The 19,765-nt window shown below is 38.0% G+C and overlaps 3 protein-coding genes across 6 annotated transcripts; 2 read left to right on the top strand and 1 right to left on the bottom strand.

Moving 5' to 3' along the window:
- LOC112189670 lies at positions 1-3,035 on the top strand. Of its 3 annotated transcripts, none has more exons than XM_024329017.2 (4): positions 1-161; positions 371-453; positions 1,630-1,822; positions 2,561-3,024. In XM_024329017.2, the coding sequence occupies exons 2-4, from the start codon at positions 388-390 to the stop codon at positions 2,689-2,691; spliced, it is 390 nt and encodes a 129-aa protein (XP_024184785.1). In that variant the 5' UTR covers positions 1-161; positions 371-387; the 3' UTR covers positions 2,692-3,024. The 3 variants fall into 3 exon arrangements, with proteins under 3 accessions (XP_024184785.1, XP_024184786.1, XP_040371433.1); XM_024329018.2 differs by having other exon boundaries at positions 6-161; positions 313-453; positions 2,561-3,035; XM_040515499.1 differs by lacking the exon at positions 1-161 and having other exon boundaries at positions 172-453; positions 2,561-3,035.
- Positions 3,036-4,174: 1,139 nt separating this feature from the next.
- Positions 4,175-8,837, bottom strand: LOC112185465 (vacuolar protein-sorting-associated protein 11 homolog). Its single transcript, XM_024323717.2, has 6 exons — positions 8,763-8,837; positions 8,454-8,718; positions 8,133-8,303; positions 7,718-8,041; positions 5,854-7,629; positions 4,175-5,089 (listed from the first exon to the last, which is right to left on the bottom strand). The coding sequence occupies exons 2-6, from the start codon at positions 8,670-8,672 to the stop codon at positions 4,730-4,732; spliced, it is 2,850 nt and encodes a 949-aa protein (XP_024179485.1). The 5' UTR covers positions 8,673-8,718; positions 8,763-8,837; the 3' UTR covers positions 4,175-4,729.
- Positions 8,838-13,798: 4,961 nt separating this feature from the next.
- LOC112185467 (zinc finger CCCH domain-containing protein 18) lies at positions 13,799-18,583 on the top strand. 2 transcript variants are annotated; one of them, XM_040513283.1, is made up of 8 exons: positions 13,799-14,124; positions 15,281-16,202; positions 16,286-16,453; positions 16,547-16,726; positions 17,133-17,209; positions 17,348-17,524; positions 17,629-17,749; positions 17,875-18,583. In XM_040513283.1, the coding sequence occupies exons 2-8, from the start codon at positions 15,295-15,297 to the stop codon at positions 17,930-17,932; spliced, it is 1,689 nt and encodes a 562-aa protein (XP_040369217.1). In that variant the 5' UTR covers positions 13,799-14,124; positions 15,281-15,294; the 3' UTR covers positions 17,933-18,583. The 2 variants fall into 2 exon arrangements, with proteins under 2 accessions (XP_040369217.1, XP_024179488.1); XM_024323720.2 differs by having other exon boundaries at positions 13,802-14,124; positions 17,620-17,749; positions 17,875-18,487.
- Positions 18,584-19,765: the final 1,182 nt, after the last annotated feature.

Below are 19,765 nucleotides of genomic sequence, written 5' to 3'. Positions count from 1 at the left end.
AAAGGACAGAAAAAAGAGTGGGCAGAAAAGCAAATGAGCCATTGAAGTTCCAGAGGCTCTCTCTCTCTCCCCCTCCTCCTCACTTTCTCTCTCCTTCTCACTTTCTCTGAAACAAATGTAGAGAATTTATACCCTCTAAATTCTCACTCACCTTCTGCACGGTAAGTCCCAAATTCCAGTTTTCTCTTACTTTCTGTTTGGTCCTCCCAGAAATAAAATTGCAACACAAAAGAAAATAAAAATCGGATCTTGGTAACTGTCAGCCAGTGCCATACTCCCAAACTCATAGAAACTATTCTTTTGTTGATAAAGATTCAATCTTTGAGGTTATTGGTTTCTGGGGACTGAGAGTCTCTGTGAATCATTGAAGGTGTTACAAAGGGGGTAATGGTTAGGGAGATGAGCAGAGAGCAGCCACCGGAGCCTCTTGATTTCTTTATTTGGACTGTTGAGGTAAAAAGTTTTAAACTTTATCTGTTTCTCGTTTTGGGTTCTATTTTTTTTTTTTTCCTGTTGTTATCATTTCTCGTTTGATAAAGTAGATCTTGTTTTGACTTTTGCTGTTTAGTTCGTATTGTGAATTATGCATATGAACTTCTTAGATTTAGGCTTTGCAATTTTGGGGGTATGTGCTTGTATGGTTGAGTTATGTTATGATTTTACTTGTTTGGGAGTTGATTGATAGCTTGCAATTCTGTAGTTCTTGTTGATGGGTTTGCTAAATGGTACAGCTTTCAGTTTAGTTTTAATTTTTGTGCAATTCACCAACTTAATGAATCCAAGGGACATATAGTTTATCATGTAATATGTGCTGGAAAAATCTAGTTAGTTAGCAAGCCCTTGAGTCTGTGAAATTCATCAACAATTTCATGGAAGTTGCGTACCCATCTCATTCTGTTATTAACAGGAAATAATTGCCTTCTGGTCACTTATCAATTCGTCCTTCCCATATTATTCTTGTTAGCCTTTAGGTGTCATAGTTCTGACTCTTCATACTTTTGAGTTTTTATCTAACCAACCTGTGTAGCTATAGGCTACCAAATGTTGCTGGTGAGCTGGTGTGATACAACTAAGTATCCTACCCAATGGAAAAGAGCTTATGACCTAAAGCATGAATTTGGTTGCTCATTGTGGTGCTAAGGATGACTCCACCGAGTTGGTTAAACTAGAATTTACAATTGATACAGTGCAGCTGTTGCATAGGGTATAAATTAGAAAACGATTATTGTGATGAAAGTTGCTTAGTTGCATCATTTTGTTTTTCTTGGTGGTTTAGAATGTCATGTAATATTGGATGATATGGATTAAACATGTTTTGTGATTTACTCAATATTAAAAGTTGAATTGCTCTAAGTTTAAGGTAGGTACTGAACTTTTAAAATGATTCTAGGCCAGCTAATACTACATCTTAGATTCTTAGGTAACTCACTTGTTAGGCTTTAAAGTACATGATTATAAAGTATTCACACGCGCCCCCCCAGAGAGGGAGGGGGGAACAATGGTGATGTGATAACATGATTTTGTCTTGCTCCATGATGAAGATCTAATAATCCAGAATGTTTATCAATCAAAAGATAAAGTACATGACTCAATGACATGCATCTCATGTGTTCTTTCCCTTGTGAACAGGATGTTGGTTTATGGTTAGAAGAGATAAATCTGGGCAGTTACCGGCAAACTTTCAAGGAGAATGGTGTCAATGGAGAGTACCTAGAAGGCATGTCTATGTTCACTACTGAGCAGATTCTTCGCTTTATAAGACGATGCCACATGAAATGGGGAGATTTTATCACACTGTGTAAGGAGCTAAGGCGAATTAAAGGTCTGCATTTTCTTCCTTTCTAAGTTTCTATGCATTTGTATGGCTGTCTTCAAAAGACACCTTTTGACTTGTGATGAGACTAGGAATGTCATTTCGTGCATTCGTCACTGGCCTCTTTACACTTTTTGGGTAGCCTGTTCATTAGAAATTTCTCAAACAGTCTTTCCATGTGGTATTCAAGAAAAGAGGATTAAAAAATAAAAAACAAGAATGCCTGTGTTTCATTTTTATTTTAAAATATTTGTTTAATCCCTACCTTTTACATTATGCAAATGTCGAAGTAGTCCTCTTCTGAAGTGGGGCATGAACACTCATGAGGTGCATCATCTTTTGAGAGTAATGCTTTCTCTTGAGAAATGGATTTCAATTAAGCCATTAAGGCTTCCTACTGAGTCTGTATCTCATATTATTTATAACAGTATAATTAATATTGCAAATTGCAAATTCAAGAAGGAAAATGTGAAAGCATATATATGTAGAGTGACTTTCACGGGACACTGGGTGGCTTGCATGCTTCATTAGTCTCATGCATTAGTATAGTCTACTGATAGCACACGCTAACATTACAAAAGTGTTACTAAACGCTTATCAAACTCTTCTCTTAATATCATTACTCAGTTATGTTTGAACCTTTCTTGACCCATGTTCCCTAGAGCTGTATTTGTGCTTTTCTCCTGTGGAATTTGTATTGCATTTAGATACCATCTGTGTGTGTGCTGAAACCAATTTTGTATCCAGTCGCTTGCCTGAAAGGAGAGCAAAAAGTCCGCAGGCCATGGTGGGCTCCGTCTTGCCTCTCAATAGTATTTGTCAAGGTGGCAAAGCGTAACAGACAATCACGCGTTGTTTCCTTGAAGCTGGAACCATAAAGGAAGATCTTATATGTACCTACCTATATATATATTTATTTTTTTTGGCTTAGTGAACAGAGTAGGAAAGTATCTTTTTCTTTCTTCCTTGAATCGATCAAGTTACCTGTTTGTTCTTTGCTGGAGAACTCTGTTTTATAGTCTTTAATGTAAACTATTACTGGTCGTTTGATCTTTATTTACTTTGAGAGCCATGGGGCAATCAACTTCTTGTTGCAAATCATCCAGCCAATGTCTGTGAAGTTAGTTTTTCCTTGTACTTCTTTCCCATTACAGTAAAAACAAGAGAGTGATGATCTACTCTGGATAATAGATTTTGATCTTCATGTTGGAATGTCGGTTCATTTTTGCAGTGTAATGAGCATCAAGTATGTAGATATTTACAATTTGACTTCAAAGTTATTGGGTCATTATTGAACTCCTCAATTCACCATCTTGAGATCTTGGGGATTTTGGAGGAATCGAGGTTAACAGTATTAGGAGTATATTTAAGTTGAGGTTTTGTTACAGGTGCATCTGCATTCTGGTTATAATTGTTTAAGCAGTCCTTCGAGTATTGCACCACATATCATTTAGTTGCATTTATCAAAATGAGGTCAAATAAGACACATGGAAGACAAAGATGACTATGATTTGATTTGGCTGTCTTTGGCATTCAAAAAGTGAAGTTGAGAGACGTGTGGTGTACAGTGTGCCCAGTTTGTTGCTGAGGCCTAACGTACTTTATATGCTAAGAAGTCGGGAAAAGCCTTTTATAAAAAATAACATGGTTTTGGTCGGAAAAAGTTCTCCCCTCCCAAAATCTTCGCCGTTAAAGGCCTCTCCATAAAAGAGTAAAACTAAACAGGAAAGCAGCTTTTTGTTGTCCCTAGTTCAATTACGTATGATCAAATAATTTCACGATAAATAAACTATAAATATTAGTTCTGATTGAGAATCCGATAACATAATATGTAATTTAACAACATTAAAAGCTCCAGTAGTACAGAATATACGCCCGACCTCCTTCGTAACCGAAAAACAGAAAACATGAAACATTATTGGATGAACAGCATGGTAGGTGGGTGAGGACAGTGATGGTCTACCACTTCTACTGTGATAATACAATGACAGAAAACGAGTCATTATCAAACCTGATAAAGCGGCCTTTTTCTTCCGCAGGTGATATAGATGTGACTTTAGAGTAGGGGCTTCCCAATTTTTGATTGAGAGCATTTCTCAATTATAAGAAAGAGACACGATCTACCATCAAGCTTATCATCATATAAAAGAAAAACCATAGATTTGAATGTAATCATGTTTGATCAAGCCACAGATATTTTGTTAAAAAAAGGACTATTTATAGCTCTAAATTCTCACACAGCATATAGACAAGGGCAACATTCTACGGAGTAGGTCAAGCTTGAAAATCATTGCTACAAGCTTAGGATTCCCTAAGAAAGAATCCAAGTAGGCACGAAATGATTTCAAAAAATAGATAGCGTACCTTCCAATCTGGACCAATTGTTCCAGTCATTAAACAGCTTGAAATCTTGAATTCATGTGCATACAGACAGGAAAGTTAATCAACTGACTTTGCTGCTCAGCAAACTAAAACAAAACAAGAAGTTACAATACCCAGTAATTCTGGTCCATCGTATCTTCCAAACACTGATTTTGATTAATGAGAATCTAAGAACCTACATAAAATCTACGAAACCCAACTGTATGTAGCCAACTACACTTACAAACTTCAAACAATGCTCTTTTCACAAACTTCAGTTTATTCTCCGAATTAATGCATATCCACAAAACTGTTTCAGGACATATCATTTTGATCTGCAAATGAACACAGAGATATAACTACCTCCAAAACTTTGGGAAACAAAGCAAGAACAGTAAAGCCCGGTCGTCCAATGCTAAAGGAAGGAGCCCAAAGTCCGCTCAATTCCATCCCATAACTCTCCAATGTCAAGCTCACATAGAGCATGGACAAAACTGAAGAAGCCTAAGAGACCTGAACAACAGTCAACAAAGCCTCATAAGCTGTTGCTGCTGATCAAGAAGAAGCACCTGTGGGTCCATTACTGGTTTTGCTAATGACCCCCTTCCCGAAATACTCAGCGATTACAGAAAAACCATCCTTCGAATTTTTAACTTGCTGGAAGAACCGATCCTGATCTTTGGAGTTTTGCTCTAAACTTGTTTTCATTTCTAGAACAGATCTGTATTCAGGAGCACATACGGGGCATTCTTTCTCATTATCACCGAGGCAACGCTGATGGAATGAGTGGATACACATAAAATGTACAGCAGGGAGATCAAGAGTGAAAGTACATGCAGTGCACTTGCTGAGCTGAAAGATCCTTGCATTTGTCCTAAGATCCTGAATTTCTTTTCTCATTGTCAATGTTGCTTCCTGAACAATTAAAGGACTCATTAGATAATCTCTCTCACAGACGCACACACCCATGAGAGCAAACAATAGATTGAATCAAAACCTAGAATGGTGGTAAGGGTACTGTTTTTTTTTTCCAATATGCACACAAATCTATTTTTTAATCATTCACTGTAACATAGCTAAAGAATCATAGAAAACTAAAGATGCCTTGTCATTTCCTTTGTCTAAAGTAGTGCTCGTTGAAGTGCTTTCAAGATATAGTTTTTCACATGCTAAGAAATTCCTTTTAAGCAAGACTTCCACTTGTTAAGAAATTTTCCAATTGAATTTCCAAAAAACAAAAAAAAAAAAATAAATAAATAAACAAAAAAGAAGAAGAAGGAAAGAAAAGAAAAGAATGAAACTTTCCAATAGTCAAATTGTCAAATGCTACCAAAATATATTTGCAGTACAATGTAATAAACCCTAAAGAAAGTCCCTATCTGTTATGTACTTATGCTATTGCTTTTGAGACATTACTGATTTTATTTGTTTATTCTTTTATTATTATTATTATTATTATTTATTCATGTTTTCCATTTTTTTCAAATTATTTTATGTTTACCCAACTAAATGCGCATGCAACCTTATTTGATAACTATTTTGACAAGATCACCATGGTGTCACTAGAAATGCTTCCAACAAAGACTTCAAGAACTTAACAATCAAAGAAAGAGGTGGTTGAAATGAAAGAAAGACGTATTATAAATAAGTTACAAATGACAGCTGCAGTAATCACCAACCTGATACTTCTCAATAGCTCGACGGTCCTCTTCAATCAGTTTTGATTCTTGTTCAAGCTTTCGAGCAATGTACTCCTTAATGACAGAGAGTGTGAGGCATGGATTTCTAGACAGTGTTTGAAGAACAATAATAGGAGGCAAGATATCATCTCTTTCTATATACGTCAAAACTTCCTTCACTTCTTTCGAACAATCTTCTCCAAGTTCACCAAAATATTTCAGCAGATCTGCCCAAAGAGTTGGGTCCCCACCCTTACCTGAATCCCCTAATCGTTTGCAGCATGCAATCAAACCTTCATGGTCATGGGCTTGCATGTAGCAAGAAATAACCTCTTTATAGAGTTTCATTTTCTCATATATATAGAGAAGCCCTTCCTTAAATTCATTCATTTCGCAGAGGATTATGGCAAGATCAACATCATAAAGTGGATGTTCCAGCTCAGACGGCCATGCACTCTTTAGCAGTCTTAGCCCTTTCTCTTGCCTTTCCATACGGTCCATTTCCTGAGTCAAGTCTTTGCCATCAGCAACAAATTTCCCATTCGACTCAGCTTTTGACATTGTGGCTGCTCCCGGTCTAATAGCCCTAACACTTATATCTCCACCATTGCTAGCTTGCGACATCAACGGGAAGTTCAAGTCATTCGACAAATACAACTCCAAGAGTGTGTTATGGATTTCTACTTGAGCAGGAGAGTCTTTGACCTTGTTGGTATACTTTTCAAGGAAAACCATAAGTGACTGAAGATGATGGATGAAGATGTTCAGGAAATCAACAGGAGATGGTAACATAGTTAAGTATGCACCATTAGTGCGTCCTCTCTTGGCTGATTCTCCATCCTCAGTGCACAGCTTCATCAGTATCTCAATTGTCTCCTCAGGCTTGTGCTCTATCAGAATCTTACCGTACTCTTTGACTGTTACTCCAGCTTGGCTTGGCTCAAGGCTTGAAATATATTGCAAGGCTTCCTCATATCTACCAAGGTCTTCAAGTAAGATCTTCAAGTACCACTCATGCTTCCCTGCCTTCTTAGCAACATACATTGCATGCTCATAGTAGTTGGTAGCACGGCAGACCCGTATTGCCGTCTCCACATCAAACCTATGTTCCCCAAGACCATCCTCACTTTTAATGAACACATTTAGCTTGTCAACATCTTTCAATTTGGTGTAGCAGTTCAATAGAAGAGTGGTATGATCTTTAGAAGCAAGCCCCTTCTCATGTAATTTCTCCAAGTAATTCGTAAGATTGTAGATTCGTTGCGCATCTAGAAACTTTTGTATAACATAAGATGGCTCAAGGTGACCAATGGTATGGATATACTGGGCCATTGCCTCATCATAATCTTGCTTGCTATAAAGATGATCACCATACTTTCTTAGCACTTCAGCAGTTGCGGCAGCATCAGCTTGCTGACTCTGGACAAGGTTAATGGCAACCGTATATAGATTCTTCTTAAAAAGCATATCTAACTTGCTCTCCATATCCTTCTCCCCAATGCACAAAGCGGACTTGTCAGCCATTATAAGTATTATGCTACCCCATTCGCAGAGCATGTGAGAAACCTCTTTTACCACAAGGCTGTGGGCAATTAAATGGTTCTTCAGGTCATATATGTTGAAAGTGTGATTACCACTTCTCTGATCTTCTATAATACACAGAAGATATCCACGAAACCAGCCTAAAAATTTCTTTTCTCCTTCAAAAGCCCAACAAGGACCACGCCCATCAACTTCATAAAAATACACAGCCTCAGGTCGACCAATTATCAACTCCTGCTCACAGTAAAATAATAAAGAAATAAATAAAAATGGTAAGATATACAAGACAATACACAGACAAAGATAACACTGAATTGCATACCCCGCGATCACTCATGGCCACACTGTTAACATTGCCTCCAATCTGATCTAGGGTTTGCCCCCTTGATGGTTGATTCTGCAAGAAGAACAAGCTCACAGAAGACGGTGTCACAGCAAACAACTGAAGGGCCTGACCATCCACTCTGAACCCCAATCCCGTGATCGAGCACTGGCTCTTGTCAGAAACATTATTCACCTGGAGCTTGAACCGGGTGATACGCTCCCGTGCAATATCCCCTTTAATGCAGTAAATGCAGCCATTATCTAATCCAATAGCTATAAGTAGTATCGGCGGCGCTTCCTCTAGCACTAAAAACGATGTAATCTGCAGTAACAAAACAATGCCTCCATTCAAAAATTCTATTCTTTCCATCAAACAAAACTCATACTGAAAAAAATTCAGTACTCAGCAGTACCTTTGCTTCAGGAAATTGGTTGGTAAAAATCCTCAAGATGCCAATGCAATCGGGGCTCGTCGAGCTCGAACCCTCGGGCTGTATCCTATCTAGGTCAAAGACCTTGAGGCACCTTGATTGCTGCGCCGAGATTTGTTCATCGTCTCCGATTGTCACCAAAAAGTTTCTTTGCTGAATTAACCAAAAATAAATTTAAAAAATTCAACATGCTAGTCCTCTCCTACCAATGAAACTAAACCGAAAAGCATCCGAAAATCGAAAGTTCAAGATTTCAATCGAGAGAAACTAAAGGATTTGAAATGATGAGGGAGAAGAAGAAACCTTGAGCTGCTGAAGGAAGAGAACGGAGGAGTGAGCTTGGAAGCCGTAGCTGAAGTGGAGGCTGCGGTCGAGGAAGCTGACGGTGCCGTCGTCGCAGCCGATCACCACCTTGCCTCGCCCGCTCGAACAGCACTCGATCTTGCCCGTTACTTCCTCGGGAATCGCGCACTTTCCCGCCAATTTCTCCTCGAAGAACTCGAATTTCCTCCACTGGTACATCGCGGCCTAGAGAGAGATCGGACGGCTCTGATTTCCGAGAGCGGAGATCGGCGGCGGCCAACTACTTGGCGCCAAAATTCTCGAGAGGAAATCAATCTCTCTCTCTCTCTCTCTCTCTGTGATCGGGTCGGGTTTACGGGAGTTACAGGAAGCAAGACGAGTGCCAAAACAGTGTTTTGGATTAGAAACAAGAGCTTCAGGACGACGCCGTTTCACTTTGAGGCAGCTTCCTTTTCCGACAATAGAGCTTGAAGACGACAACGAGTATATCGTTGAATGGAATTGGGCTCAATGTTGGACCAAGGCCCAAGACTAAACGGTGGGTATTCCACATCTTTAGGATTGGGTTTTGATACAATTGCTAATCGAGCTGATTCAAAGTTGAAATAATGTACAGCCTTGAGAACGAAGCTTGGCATAACCCATCCCAGTGATCCCACTCTTACATATATGAGAATTAAACTCATGACCTTTGGTTTACATATATTATTATGTTGGAATTATAATTTACTAATAGATCACAGCTCACCGATACTGATGATTTTATTGAATCAAATTTCGATTAGTTTCAACCGCGTTGTGTACAACTGTACATGTTGAAAATAAAGAGCCTCATATTAAAAAAATAAATAAATTAATATATAGTAAATTTAAATGTCGGTGGTTCACTGTAATTATTTATTAGCAACGAAGTCTTTTAAATAAAATCTCACATCTTCAAATGGTGGTTGAGTTGAGAACAATATCAGTGCCCCTAAGTCTTTTGAATAAATTTCACATTGATTTCTCAGTATGTTGTCTATAATCATCTCTATTTATCAATTCTTCAACCTACAATCATTCTCGACGAAACATGCTAGCACACACCTTATTTTTAAGAGACATTAATCCGAAACTTGAATGGGTCCGTGCGCCATTTTTCCTCGTAACCTAAGGTTAATAGAAATGGAAAGGCCATGGCCAAATTATAACTTTTGCTTATACAGCACAACAAGTCTAAAATACAGCACAACAAGTGTACGACGTACATTGTCGTTCATCGTGACCCAGTACGAATCTAGCATCATGATACATGCAGTCATGCACATGCCTAGTCCTTCCTGGGTCAGTACCTATAGCTTCTGCATTCTCTTTGCTTCTCCAGCCATGCCAGTTGCCTATAACAACCCCCGACACTACTGGGTCAGCACCTACGTACGTTTTTTCAGCTCACCAATTCCACCATGCATATAACAAATTAACGTACTTTACCACATTCTTCCCTTAAAAACCTTCCAAATCAGGAACCCTAATAATTAACTCAGACACCCGTCAATTTTTTATTTTTCACACACATCTCGCTTTCAACAACCGTTTTCAGATCGAGTCGTGTTTTTAGTGTCGAAGATCTCGACAGAAACGTCGCAAGAAAATCCGAAAAACCATATCCGGAGAGTGGATTTTCTCCATTTGCTGTTGGGTCCTCGATCAGCAAGCTGATGAACAGATAGATGGGTAACCTGGAAATAAGCCAGTAAGATCCCGATAAGGTTCCCTTCACTGCTGCCACTCAATTACTTGATGCTTCTGATGGGCCATGAACATATTAACAAGGCTAGAAACATCACACTCAACCGTCATATATATCGATCATGACAATGTAACATATATGGTAAAATGCAGATACAGATTAATAGTTCAATGTTCTAAATGATCTGATTAATTAGAGTGGGCCAAATATATTAATTTCTGCTTTCTGCCTTTCTGCAAAGCTTTTACCTCCCTTTTTTGAACCACATGTTGCCTGGAAAAAAGGCCAGAGGTGATTAGGTGAACGCATGTGAAGCAACTATCATTTCATTTCTATGTCTTTTGTGATTTCTTTTTCTTTTTTATATGGTAGAAGACCGAATGAATGACGAGATTGAATTCTTAATCTCAATTCAAATGTTCACTTTCCTTCAATATTTGGGCTAATTCCAAGAGCACCTTTTCAGATATAATTTCTTTTTCTACATCGATCCTAGCCTGCTGGCCAAAAAATTAAATCTTATTAGTACCAAATATACAGCTGGGAATTACTAACAAAATGTTTGTAAAGTTGATTCATTTGGACGGTCTAAATTTGATGATGGTCTTAGTGTAGATACTATATGCTAATCAATGATTGCAATGGTTTTAATATCAATTTAGTGGGGTTTACTGGATAGTCTGGATTAGAACAAATACCAAATAAAGCTGAGAGAACGTCAACTTGGTTTGTTTTTAAAACTGTTTGCCTGATCATGACAAGGGTGTCGAAATCACATTCCTTGATCTGTTAATTGTATAAGCCATTAGGTATACATGTACTTATCACCCTTGATATATTACTCTCGGGTCTTTATTAGGATCAGGTCAAACCTCTCTTATTCACAAACTTGTGTATCATGTTAAGTAATTTCTCTAGATATGGATTTTCAACAGTCAAATATATTAGACTAGATAACGATCCATTTTAACGATTGAGAATTTACACATGTCCAGTACCATATCAGCTAAAATGACTCTAAATAAGCACACGTACCCTAAGTTATTTAGCTATAGCGTCCATCCCCAACAATATATCTATATGTGTGTAGGATTTTTAGTTAACTTTTTTTTTTTTTAGAATAAAAGAAATTTCATTGATTCAAAATATTACAACGATGGGGATGACACTGTAAAATCCTAAGTCAAGGACATACTCATACCCCAAATATATATAGAACTGTTGGTTACAGATACCATGAGCTGATAGGGGTCTAACTCTAACCATAAACATCAACTTATCCCAGGAGTTCTGATACATCCTTAAAATCAACCTCAAGAAGAGACTAACCCCTTCGGACACCATATACCAATACCGCCAGTATATGTGTAGGGGCAGCTCCCCATTACATTGACTACAAGAACACAGCGAAATTAGAACAATTAGTCCCTGGAGATGACACCATAAAATGGCACACCACTTGTCCAAACCACTAACACCGTCACTCAAAGGAGGAGAGACTGATAAAACCTAAACAAGAACCTAAAAAACCAAAACAAAACTCTAAAGAAACCACCAACACCCTCACTCAAGGGAGGAAGGACTGATTAAACCTAAACAAAAACCTAGAAAACAAAACAAAAACCCTAATAATAACAATGACGAGCCCTCGCGAACCACCTTACTTCTCAACCAGTAATCGACTGTCGAAAGCAATCATCGGAGATTCAGGCTAGATCCAAGCATACACAAATAATCTGAAATTCACCAACCGCAATCAACTAGCATTCCACAATTCCCACCCAGACCGCATCCAACATCCACGTCTCCGCCACAAGTCCACCGCGCACCACCACCCCCTCCGATCCCACAAATCCCAAACTCCAGCGAGTAACCCGATCAGGAATAACAAAATGAAAGAAAAGATCTATGGTCAGAACTCGGAAGTAGCTTTGAAGCAGCAACCAACTCAGGTAGAAGAAGGAAGAAAAAGCGACTCACCAACCATCAGAGAAAACATAGAAGCCCGTCCGGCAACCCCCAAACCACACCGATGAGGCCGGAGGCTGGCGCAGGTGGGGCGGCATCGCCGGACAAGCCAAGAAACCGAAACTGTTTACTTCCGAACTCTAGATCCTTTTTTTTGCGGAGCGTTGAGAGAGAAAAAACCATACAACAATTAAAAAACAAAAAAACAGGATTCAAGGGTGCGTGACAAGATTCTAAGGAAGTTGCAATTGACTCGCATAATGAATGTAAAGTGGTTAACTGGATAAAAAAAAGAAGAATGCATGTTACATAGGTTATGGATAATGTTTGTGCAATTTGTAGCTCACTCATGCTTAACGCACTGTTTAGCTTAGGTTAAGATTGTCTAGGTAGTAATGTTTTTTAATTAGTGTGAGCGCTTCCTATTTTCTTCATGTTACTTCGCATATGCATCTTACATAAGTACATACATTCTCATTTGACACGTTTATGGTCGCACATGCTTAATAATCATGTGGTGGGATATACTTGTGTACCTATGCATATGTGAAAATGCGAGCGGATGTGCTCGTATACCAAACCAAAATGTGTGTGACCACAATTTTTCAAACCACTTTCAATTAATGAGTTTTTTTTTTAACATGTTGTTTAACACAACATGATTGTTAACGTTAATATATTTCTAAAATTCAAAACTAAATTCCTCAATAAATTAAAATGCATTTTAAAAACCATGATTTTTTTTTTTTAAATTCAACAACAACCATAATTATTGAACAAACTTATACAAAAAAAGAAAAATCGGAAATTATTCTTCTTTAATCCAAAATATAATGTAACCAAATTTTTTTTCTTTTTTCTTTTATAAAGCTCAGAAGGAAACATTCAAGTTCAACCACCAATCACGGAGAACCGAACCGCGTCCCCTCTACCCTAGACCCCCAATTGCCAGATAGGATTTGCGGTACGGATTGGGTCATGGGTCCCAAACCTCTCAAAAAAAAAATGAAATAGTTTTAATATCCTAAAGTACACCAACAACTTGCGGTTGCGATTCTCTGTGTCTCCCCCTGCAGGAAAAAACCCGCAACTCGCTGCAACCGCCACGTGGCGGCCATGCATATGCCACCTTAGATTTTGCGCCCAGAACACCCACCGCAAACTTCTAGAACAAATCGCAACCGCACATCTCGTTCCGCGTGGGCCCCCCTCCCCACTGCATGTCAAACCAAAAAAACCGAAACGACTGGTCCAACGATTTCACATAGGAATTTACAAAATTTAATTTTTGTTTGGAAAAAAAAAAAAAAAAAAAAAAAAAAAAAGGGTTACTACTTGTTCTTGATGTTGTTGAGTAGGAAGAAACAGATAACTGGGTATGACTGATTCAAAAATAAAAGGTGGAGGCTGTTTCGAAAATCCAGGCTCAGTTTCCATAAATTTCTGTAACCACAAAGTACACCCTGTAATTTTGAATAAACCGTAAGTCAGCAAAACAGGGAAACAAACAAAAAGACCACAAGGATAAGAGTGACAGAGAGTGAGAGACAGAGCGGAGTGGATTATTACCCTTTTTTAATAAAATTTAATTTAGTTTAATGACCTTTTATAATAGTGATTTTGAGTGAGTGTTTTGTATATATATATATTTATGCAAGTTGTAGGTTTGTGTGTTTGATTTTTGAACTAAAGACAAGGGCGCTCTCTTCTTCTTCTCCTTCTCCTCTAAAGCTCTCTATCCTTTCTGTCAGTTTGCTTTTTTGTTTGTTTGAGAGAGAAAATGTGTCTTCCTTTCTGTTTGAGAGAATTGGGATATAAGAGGAGGAGGAGATAAAATTATAAAAGCAGCAAAACAAAAAACAGAGAGAGAGAGAGAGAGGGGGAAAGCAATCATGGGTATGGAGGAGTTTGAAGGGTTGGATTGTTGGCTCCTTTGACTTTGGCTGCATATTCTTCTGGCTCTGAAAACTAGAGGTGTGTTGTGTGTCAGATCTTTGCCCACGTTGTTTTTTATACTCCTTTTATGTGCTTAATTGTGACCAAAGGTTTGGTCTTGACTGTGATTTCTGAGTTCAGAAATGGTTGGGAACTCAGAAGACATGTACTTTTTGTTTGTGTTGCTTCAACTGCTTGTAGTTGTTTGTGTTTCTGTTTTGCCTCAGAGGTTTGTGTCTGATTTATTGTAGAGGTTAATTAAAAATGAAAACACTATTTTTTTTTCTTTCTCTGTTTGCTGATCTTAGACATGTGTTTGTTCTGGCAAATGTTAATTGTAAACAAGTGGCTGTGTTTATGATCATGGTGGTATTTCACTAAAGCTCTGTAATTTTTCTTGATGAAATGAAAGTGTTTTTATTTCCTTTTTCTTTTTGGAGAAAAATTAAAATGGTTCAGCTTTCTGAAGAATTGTTTCCCAGGGAAGAATATGTCTTCTGGTTTTCATTTGCCCTTGAAATATGACCAAAATTCACCGGAATCATTTTTTGTTTTCCTAAATTTAAAACCCCTCTCTCTGTCTCTCTCTTAAAAGAAATTTATTTTAAGCAGGTCACAGTTTTTTAGTTGTTAATTTATTTCTTTATTGTTGTGCTGATGCTTCTGTATTTTCTTTTTGGCTGGTACTGCTGCTTAGATTCTAGATTGTGATGAGTTTGCTGCTTTTCTTCTTGTTGGGAGTTATATTCATCTACCTATTTTTGGGTTCAAATGTCATTGAATTTCTTCATCTTCTGAGCTCTGACCATGGAGTTGCAGAATTTTTTTTAATTTTTTTTTTCTTGTTGCAAAATATTGAGGGTATTAATGGTACCCAGAATGTGGCGTCAGTCTGACTCATGTAGATATAGACTATGCATGTGGTACCCTTTCTGAAGATAATTTTTAACCAGAAATAGCCTTCTGAACTGGTGCTAAAAAGATTACATGAATTTATTCGTGTTGGTTCATTGCTTCACTAGATCCGCATCATTTTCGATTATTTTGATAAGGAAATTTATCTTCTTTTACCTCATTAATCCCTATTTGGAACATAGCTGGATTACTTTACTTATCTACTTTATATATACATAGTTTGGTATTAGGCTATTCCTCCCTTCATTGTAATACCTTTGGTTGTACTTGTGCTATTCAGGGTTGCAATCTGAAATGGATTTTTCAGAGTCCACAAAAGTAGTGTACAATAGGATCCAGAAGCTAGAGCCTGAAAATGTCTCTAAGATAATTGGCTATCTTCTGTTGCAAGACAATGGGGAGCGTGACATGATCCGGCTGGCTTTCAGCCCCGATAATTTGATCCAGTCTTTGATTAATAAGGCGAAAACCGAGCTATGCAAACATGCAGTGTCGTCTCCAATCTCACCTTCTCAGATGAACCAAGTGGCTGTCTCGGACCTGCCTTTGCAATTCACTCCCTACTCTCCGAGTTTAACAAGACCGATTTCATGTCCCACAACTCTTGGAGCGGCAAATCCATTCAGTAGGGAGGCCCAAGTGCCTGGTGATCAGCAACCACTGCAAGCTGTAGACTTTATTCCACCAGGGTACTCAGATTCCGCTGCTGAAGATTATTGCCTCCAGAGTCAACAAATGCAGTTTCTGCCAGACTTTTCAAGCAATTTCTGCTATCATGAACCTGCATTGGGTGTGAGGAGTCGAAGGTCTCCGAGCTTGCCTGAGTTTCCTCTTAAGGTTTGCCATTACTTCAGTAAGGGCTTTTGCAAGCATGGAAACAACTGCAGATACTTCCATGGCCACCCCATGCCAGAGAGCTTTTCACAGTTTTTCTGCCCAAATTCAAATGTGCTTCAAAGCGATGACCATGTTGTCTCTCCTGGATCCCTTGAGAAGCTAGAGTATGAAATAATTGAGCTTCTGAAATCTCGAAGAGGGTTTCCAATATCTATTGCCTCTTTGCCAATGATGTATTATGAGAAATATGGGAGGACTCTTCAGGCCGAAGGGTACCTTACTGAGAGCCAGAGACATGGTAAGGCTGGCTATAGCCTCACAAAGCTTCTTGCTAGATTGAAAAACAGCATTCGTCTCATTGATCGGTAACACTTCGTTACTTTAGTAATATGTAAACACAAATCATATTTGCTTTTGCTTGAAGCTTGACTACAGTTGTGTTATATAGGCCTCATGGACAGCACTCGGTTATATTGGCTGAAGATATTCCAAAATACTTGGAGTATACTGGCGAGAAAACTGAACCTGGTGGAATTATTGCTGGTTCTCGACAGATTTATCTCACTTTTCCAGCTGAGAGTAATTTCACTGAGCAAGATGTTTCCAACTATTTCAAGTAAGGATGCATAAGAATTGTTGTTGAAACTCTTATTTTGAATACTTTGTCTCTTGATTTACAAACTTTGGATCTGTAATATTTGTTTTGTAGCAAATATGGGCCAGTTCAAGATGTGCGCATCCCATGCCAGCAGAAGAGGATGTTTGGGTTTGTCACCTTTCTTTATGCAGACACGGTGAGACATATTTTGTCGAAAGGGAATCCTCATTTTGTATGCGGGGCTCGAGTTCTGGTGAAACCTTACAGGGAGAAGTCTAGGCTTGTTGACAGGTAATGATTTTCTAATTTGTTTGAAGTCAAAGCAACGTTTTGATCTACCACTGTGCTTTGATCCTTGCAGTATTGGTCGTTCTTGGCCTCTTTTCCTTCTAGTATCATCTTATTGAATCATGTATCATGTTAAGTAGGTTCTAAGCTATATTCTTACAGGTGACAACAGCTGCTAGCATATCTAAACTTTTCCTAGTTGGAATGCTCTTGTTGCATTATGAATTATCTATAAGCATTCAAGAGTTAGCTATCAGTCATGACCATGCAGGAAGTTTTTGCTTGCAAACTTTGTGTGTATTCAGTTTTCCTGCACATTTTGTGGGAGGTTTTCATTTCCATGTCTCATCCTTTTGTGGTTTTAAACTAGTTCATAAAGTTCTAAAGTTTCAAGCTACTATATATACAGGAAGTTTTCAGACAAGATGCAGCATTCTCCATGCTACAATTCACATTACATTGATGCGGATGCAGAGCTTCACTCAAGTAAGCAAAGTCTTCATAAATGCAGTAATTGTCTACTTTTGCTATAGAGTTGCAACGAGATTACTCAAGTAATCTACTTTTGCCTTAGATTTGCAGAAAGATCACCTTTACCTAATAATCTATTCTTGTTTCTTACAGTGCCAAGAGTTTGTGACAGTTCAAGATTGCTAAGAAAGCAATTCATAGAAGAGCATGAGCAGGCACTTGAGTGTGAGAGAAGACGTCGCTCGGAAATGCACTTAGCAGCCAAGCCCTTGTCCCATCATCATCATCTCTATTATGGCTACTCCATGGATGAATTCAATCATCCAGAAGGTATGTTAATCTCATAAAACTAGAAGGGTACAAACAACTTTGTTTTTTTTTCACTTCTCAGTTAATAATTTAATTTTGTTATTCAACGGATGTAGCTCATGCAGAACATGCTGAGTTCCCATCTGCGAAGGAATTTAACATTTTGCTGGATGCTTGGAATAATGGTTCCACCAGTGAGGACAAAATTCGACACATAAACACTAATTACATTGACCACCAGGATAGGTATATTACTTTCATATGCTTCTCAAGGTTTAAGTAGTCATAATATATTTACCATTCTTCTTTCTTTATCATCTGGGTTGTTTTTGTAACCTCTCTTTTTTTCTTTTATTCTTGGTTCTTGGCAGCCAAGGTATTATCCTCCCAGAGAGCCCATTCGCATCTGCAATATCAACAGTTATATAAGGATTCAAACAAACAGTAATTATAGAGGTAGAGGTACCGGCTTGCTAGACTAAGAGACTACTAATTCATGCTTTGGATACAACAGGAAAGACCTTCATATTCTTCTATTTCATTTTCACTTTACCTCAAGTTCATGGGTCTGTTCATTTAAATAGAGTTCGTTCATACCAACTGAAGAAGAGAGAGAGAGAGAGAGACAGTAGAAGTACTTCCATTCCCCCCTGATATGCGGAGGAGAAGAATTCCAAGGAAGAAAGATACAGAAAGCTAATATGTCACAGGTTTTAAGCCTCTTTTTTTTTTCCTCATTACTTCTTTTAATGTAATCACAGAGGCTGCAAGTGAGGCTAGAGGCCCTAGAGAGCTTGTGGGTTCTTTACTGAAATATAAGTAGTTTGCTTTTAGTTGAAGAAGAAAGTAAGTGGTAGTGAAAAATATGCTGGAAGTGCAGAGTAAAGAAGAATGGTGTAGTGTGATATCTGCAACACCAAGAAACAAATTTCAATAAATATGAAGTTATACAAAGTTTCTATTTACCGTATTACATATTTAAAATGCTTATGCCATGCATTATGTGAATTACCTATTCAAAAGATGTTGGTTTTCTAAACCTTCTGAAATAAAAGATAGAGAATATCATTTGGGCCACAAGTAGTGGAATGTCTAAAGGTGCCTGACTACTGCATTAGTGGTTTTGTACCATTTTGTTGGTCAACTATTACTATCCTTATTGTTATATGATCTTTACCTCATTTTGATGAGAGATTAACAATTGCATGTCCTAAAAGTATGGGGCTTTGATGTTGGTGTTTTGATGAATTCAATGACTAGGAGACCCTTTTCTTTTCAGATTAAAGGACAAAACTGGGCCTGAATTAGATTTTATTTTAGATTTGTGGAGCCTATATGACCTTTCACTGTATGAGAGGGTAACAAAAGATGCTGAACTTGGCGATTTGATATTATCCTGAAGTCATGATACATCTAAGCTTTAGAAACCAGATAGGGATTTAAGATTGTGAAAGATGTGATCTTTTAGGTGCTGTGGCATCACCTCAGCTACAAAAATTGTGTATAAATCCCTAATAACCTTCCTGTTGTAACATGCATCTAGGTCTCATGTACATGTTACGGTAAAGATATATATTTGAGTTCAAGTGGCACAAGACCTTTGCTTTATCGCAGGGCGTATTCTACCCTTAATCGAATTCAGTCTATTGAAGCGTAACATAAAAAGATCTTGTCATGTTCCATTTCTTTGGTTTGGAAGTATGAAAATGTTGTCTGTGAATTATGCCATTTGATTAATTAAAGTTCAGTGCTGTTCGCCACTCCCTAAGTCCCTGAGGCCGAGGTCAAGCCGTAATTCTAGGATTTGCAGTCCATACATGTTCATTATGTTGCCTAGTCAAACCATGAATACATCAGTTTTAAGGGAGCAAGCAGAATTTCATACTCGATCAGTATCTGTACGACTGTACCCAACAGAACATAGGATTTTGTCAATGGCACTGATTAGTTCCACTAGGATTGACCCAGTGGAAGTTGGATTGTTATCTTTTTTATAATTTTTATAATTCTTTTTCTCATTTATAAACAAAAGAAAGCCCAAGCACCCATTAAAGCAAAGTAACCAGTACATTACCTTAAGTACTACCGCATGCACTAGACAAACTGCAAAAACACAGCATTTCATTCCCAGGCAAGCAAAGATTTTATTCGTAGCATTGCAATAAACTCGATCTAGGGGTTGAAACCATTCAATTACACACACAAAAAAAAAAAAAAAAAACAAAGCGAAGAAGAAAGGCACCAATCTGGAAACTAATAATA

Source organism: Rosa chinensis, chromosome 2 (assembly GCF_002994745.2).
Source record: "Rosa chinensis cultivar Old Blush chromosome 2, RchiOBHm-V2, whole genome shotgun sequence".
Taxonomy (NCBI): Eukaryota; Viridiplantae; Streptophyta; class Magnoliopsida; order Rosales; family Rosaceae; genus Rosa; species Rosa chinensis.
This window is presented reverse-complemented; position numbering and strand designations above follow the sequence as displayed.

Excerpts from the sequence above, each read along its gene's own strand:
- LOC112189670 (XM_024329018.2), top strand. The coding sequence starts at position 388 with ATGGTTAGGGAGATGAGCAGAGAGCAGCCACCGGAGCCTCTTGATTTC. Across the intron at positions 454-1,629 it reads TCTTTATTTGGACTGTTGAG|GATGTTGGTTTATGGTTAGA; the intron begins GTAAAAAGTTTT and ends CCTTGTGAACAG. Across the intron at positions 1,823-2,560 it reads GGAGCTAAGGCGAATTAAAG|TCGCTTGCCTGAAAGGAGAG; the intron begins GTCTGCATTTTC and ends TTTTGTATCCAG.
- LOC112185465 (XM_024323717.2), bottom strand. The coding sequence starts at position 8,672 with ATGTACCAGTGGAGGAAATTCGAGTTCTTCGAGGAGAAATTGGCGGGA. Across the intron at positions 8,304-8,453 it reads TCTTCCTTCAGCAGCTCAAG|CAAAGAAACTTTTTGGTGAC; the intron begins GTTTCTTCTTCT and ends TGGTTAATTCAG. Across the intron at positions 8,042-8,132 it reads ACCAATTTCCTGAAGCAAAG|ATTACATCGTTTTTAGTGCT; the intron begins GTACTGCTGAGT and ends TTGTTACTGCAG.
- LOC112185467 (XM_024323720.2), top strand. The coding sequence starts at position 15,295 with ATGGATTTTTCAGAGTCCACAAAAGTAGTGTACAATAGGATCCAGAAG. Across the intron at positions 16,203-16,285 it reads AGCATTCGTCTCATTGATCG|GCCTCATGGACAGCACTCGG; the intron begins GTAACACTTCGT and ends TGTGTTATATAG. Across the intron at positions 17,750-17,874 it reads TACATTGACCACCAGGATAG|CCAAGGTATTATCCTCCCAG; the intron begins GTATATTACTTT and ends GGTTCTTGGCAG.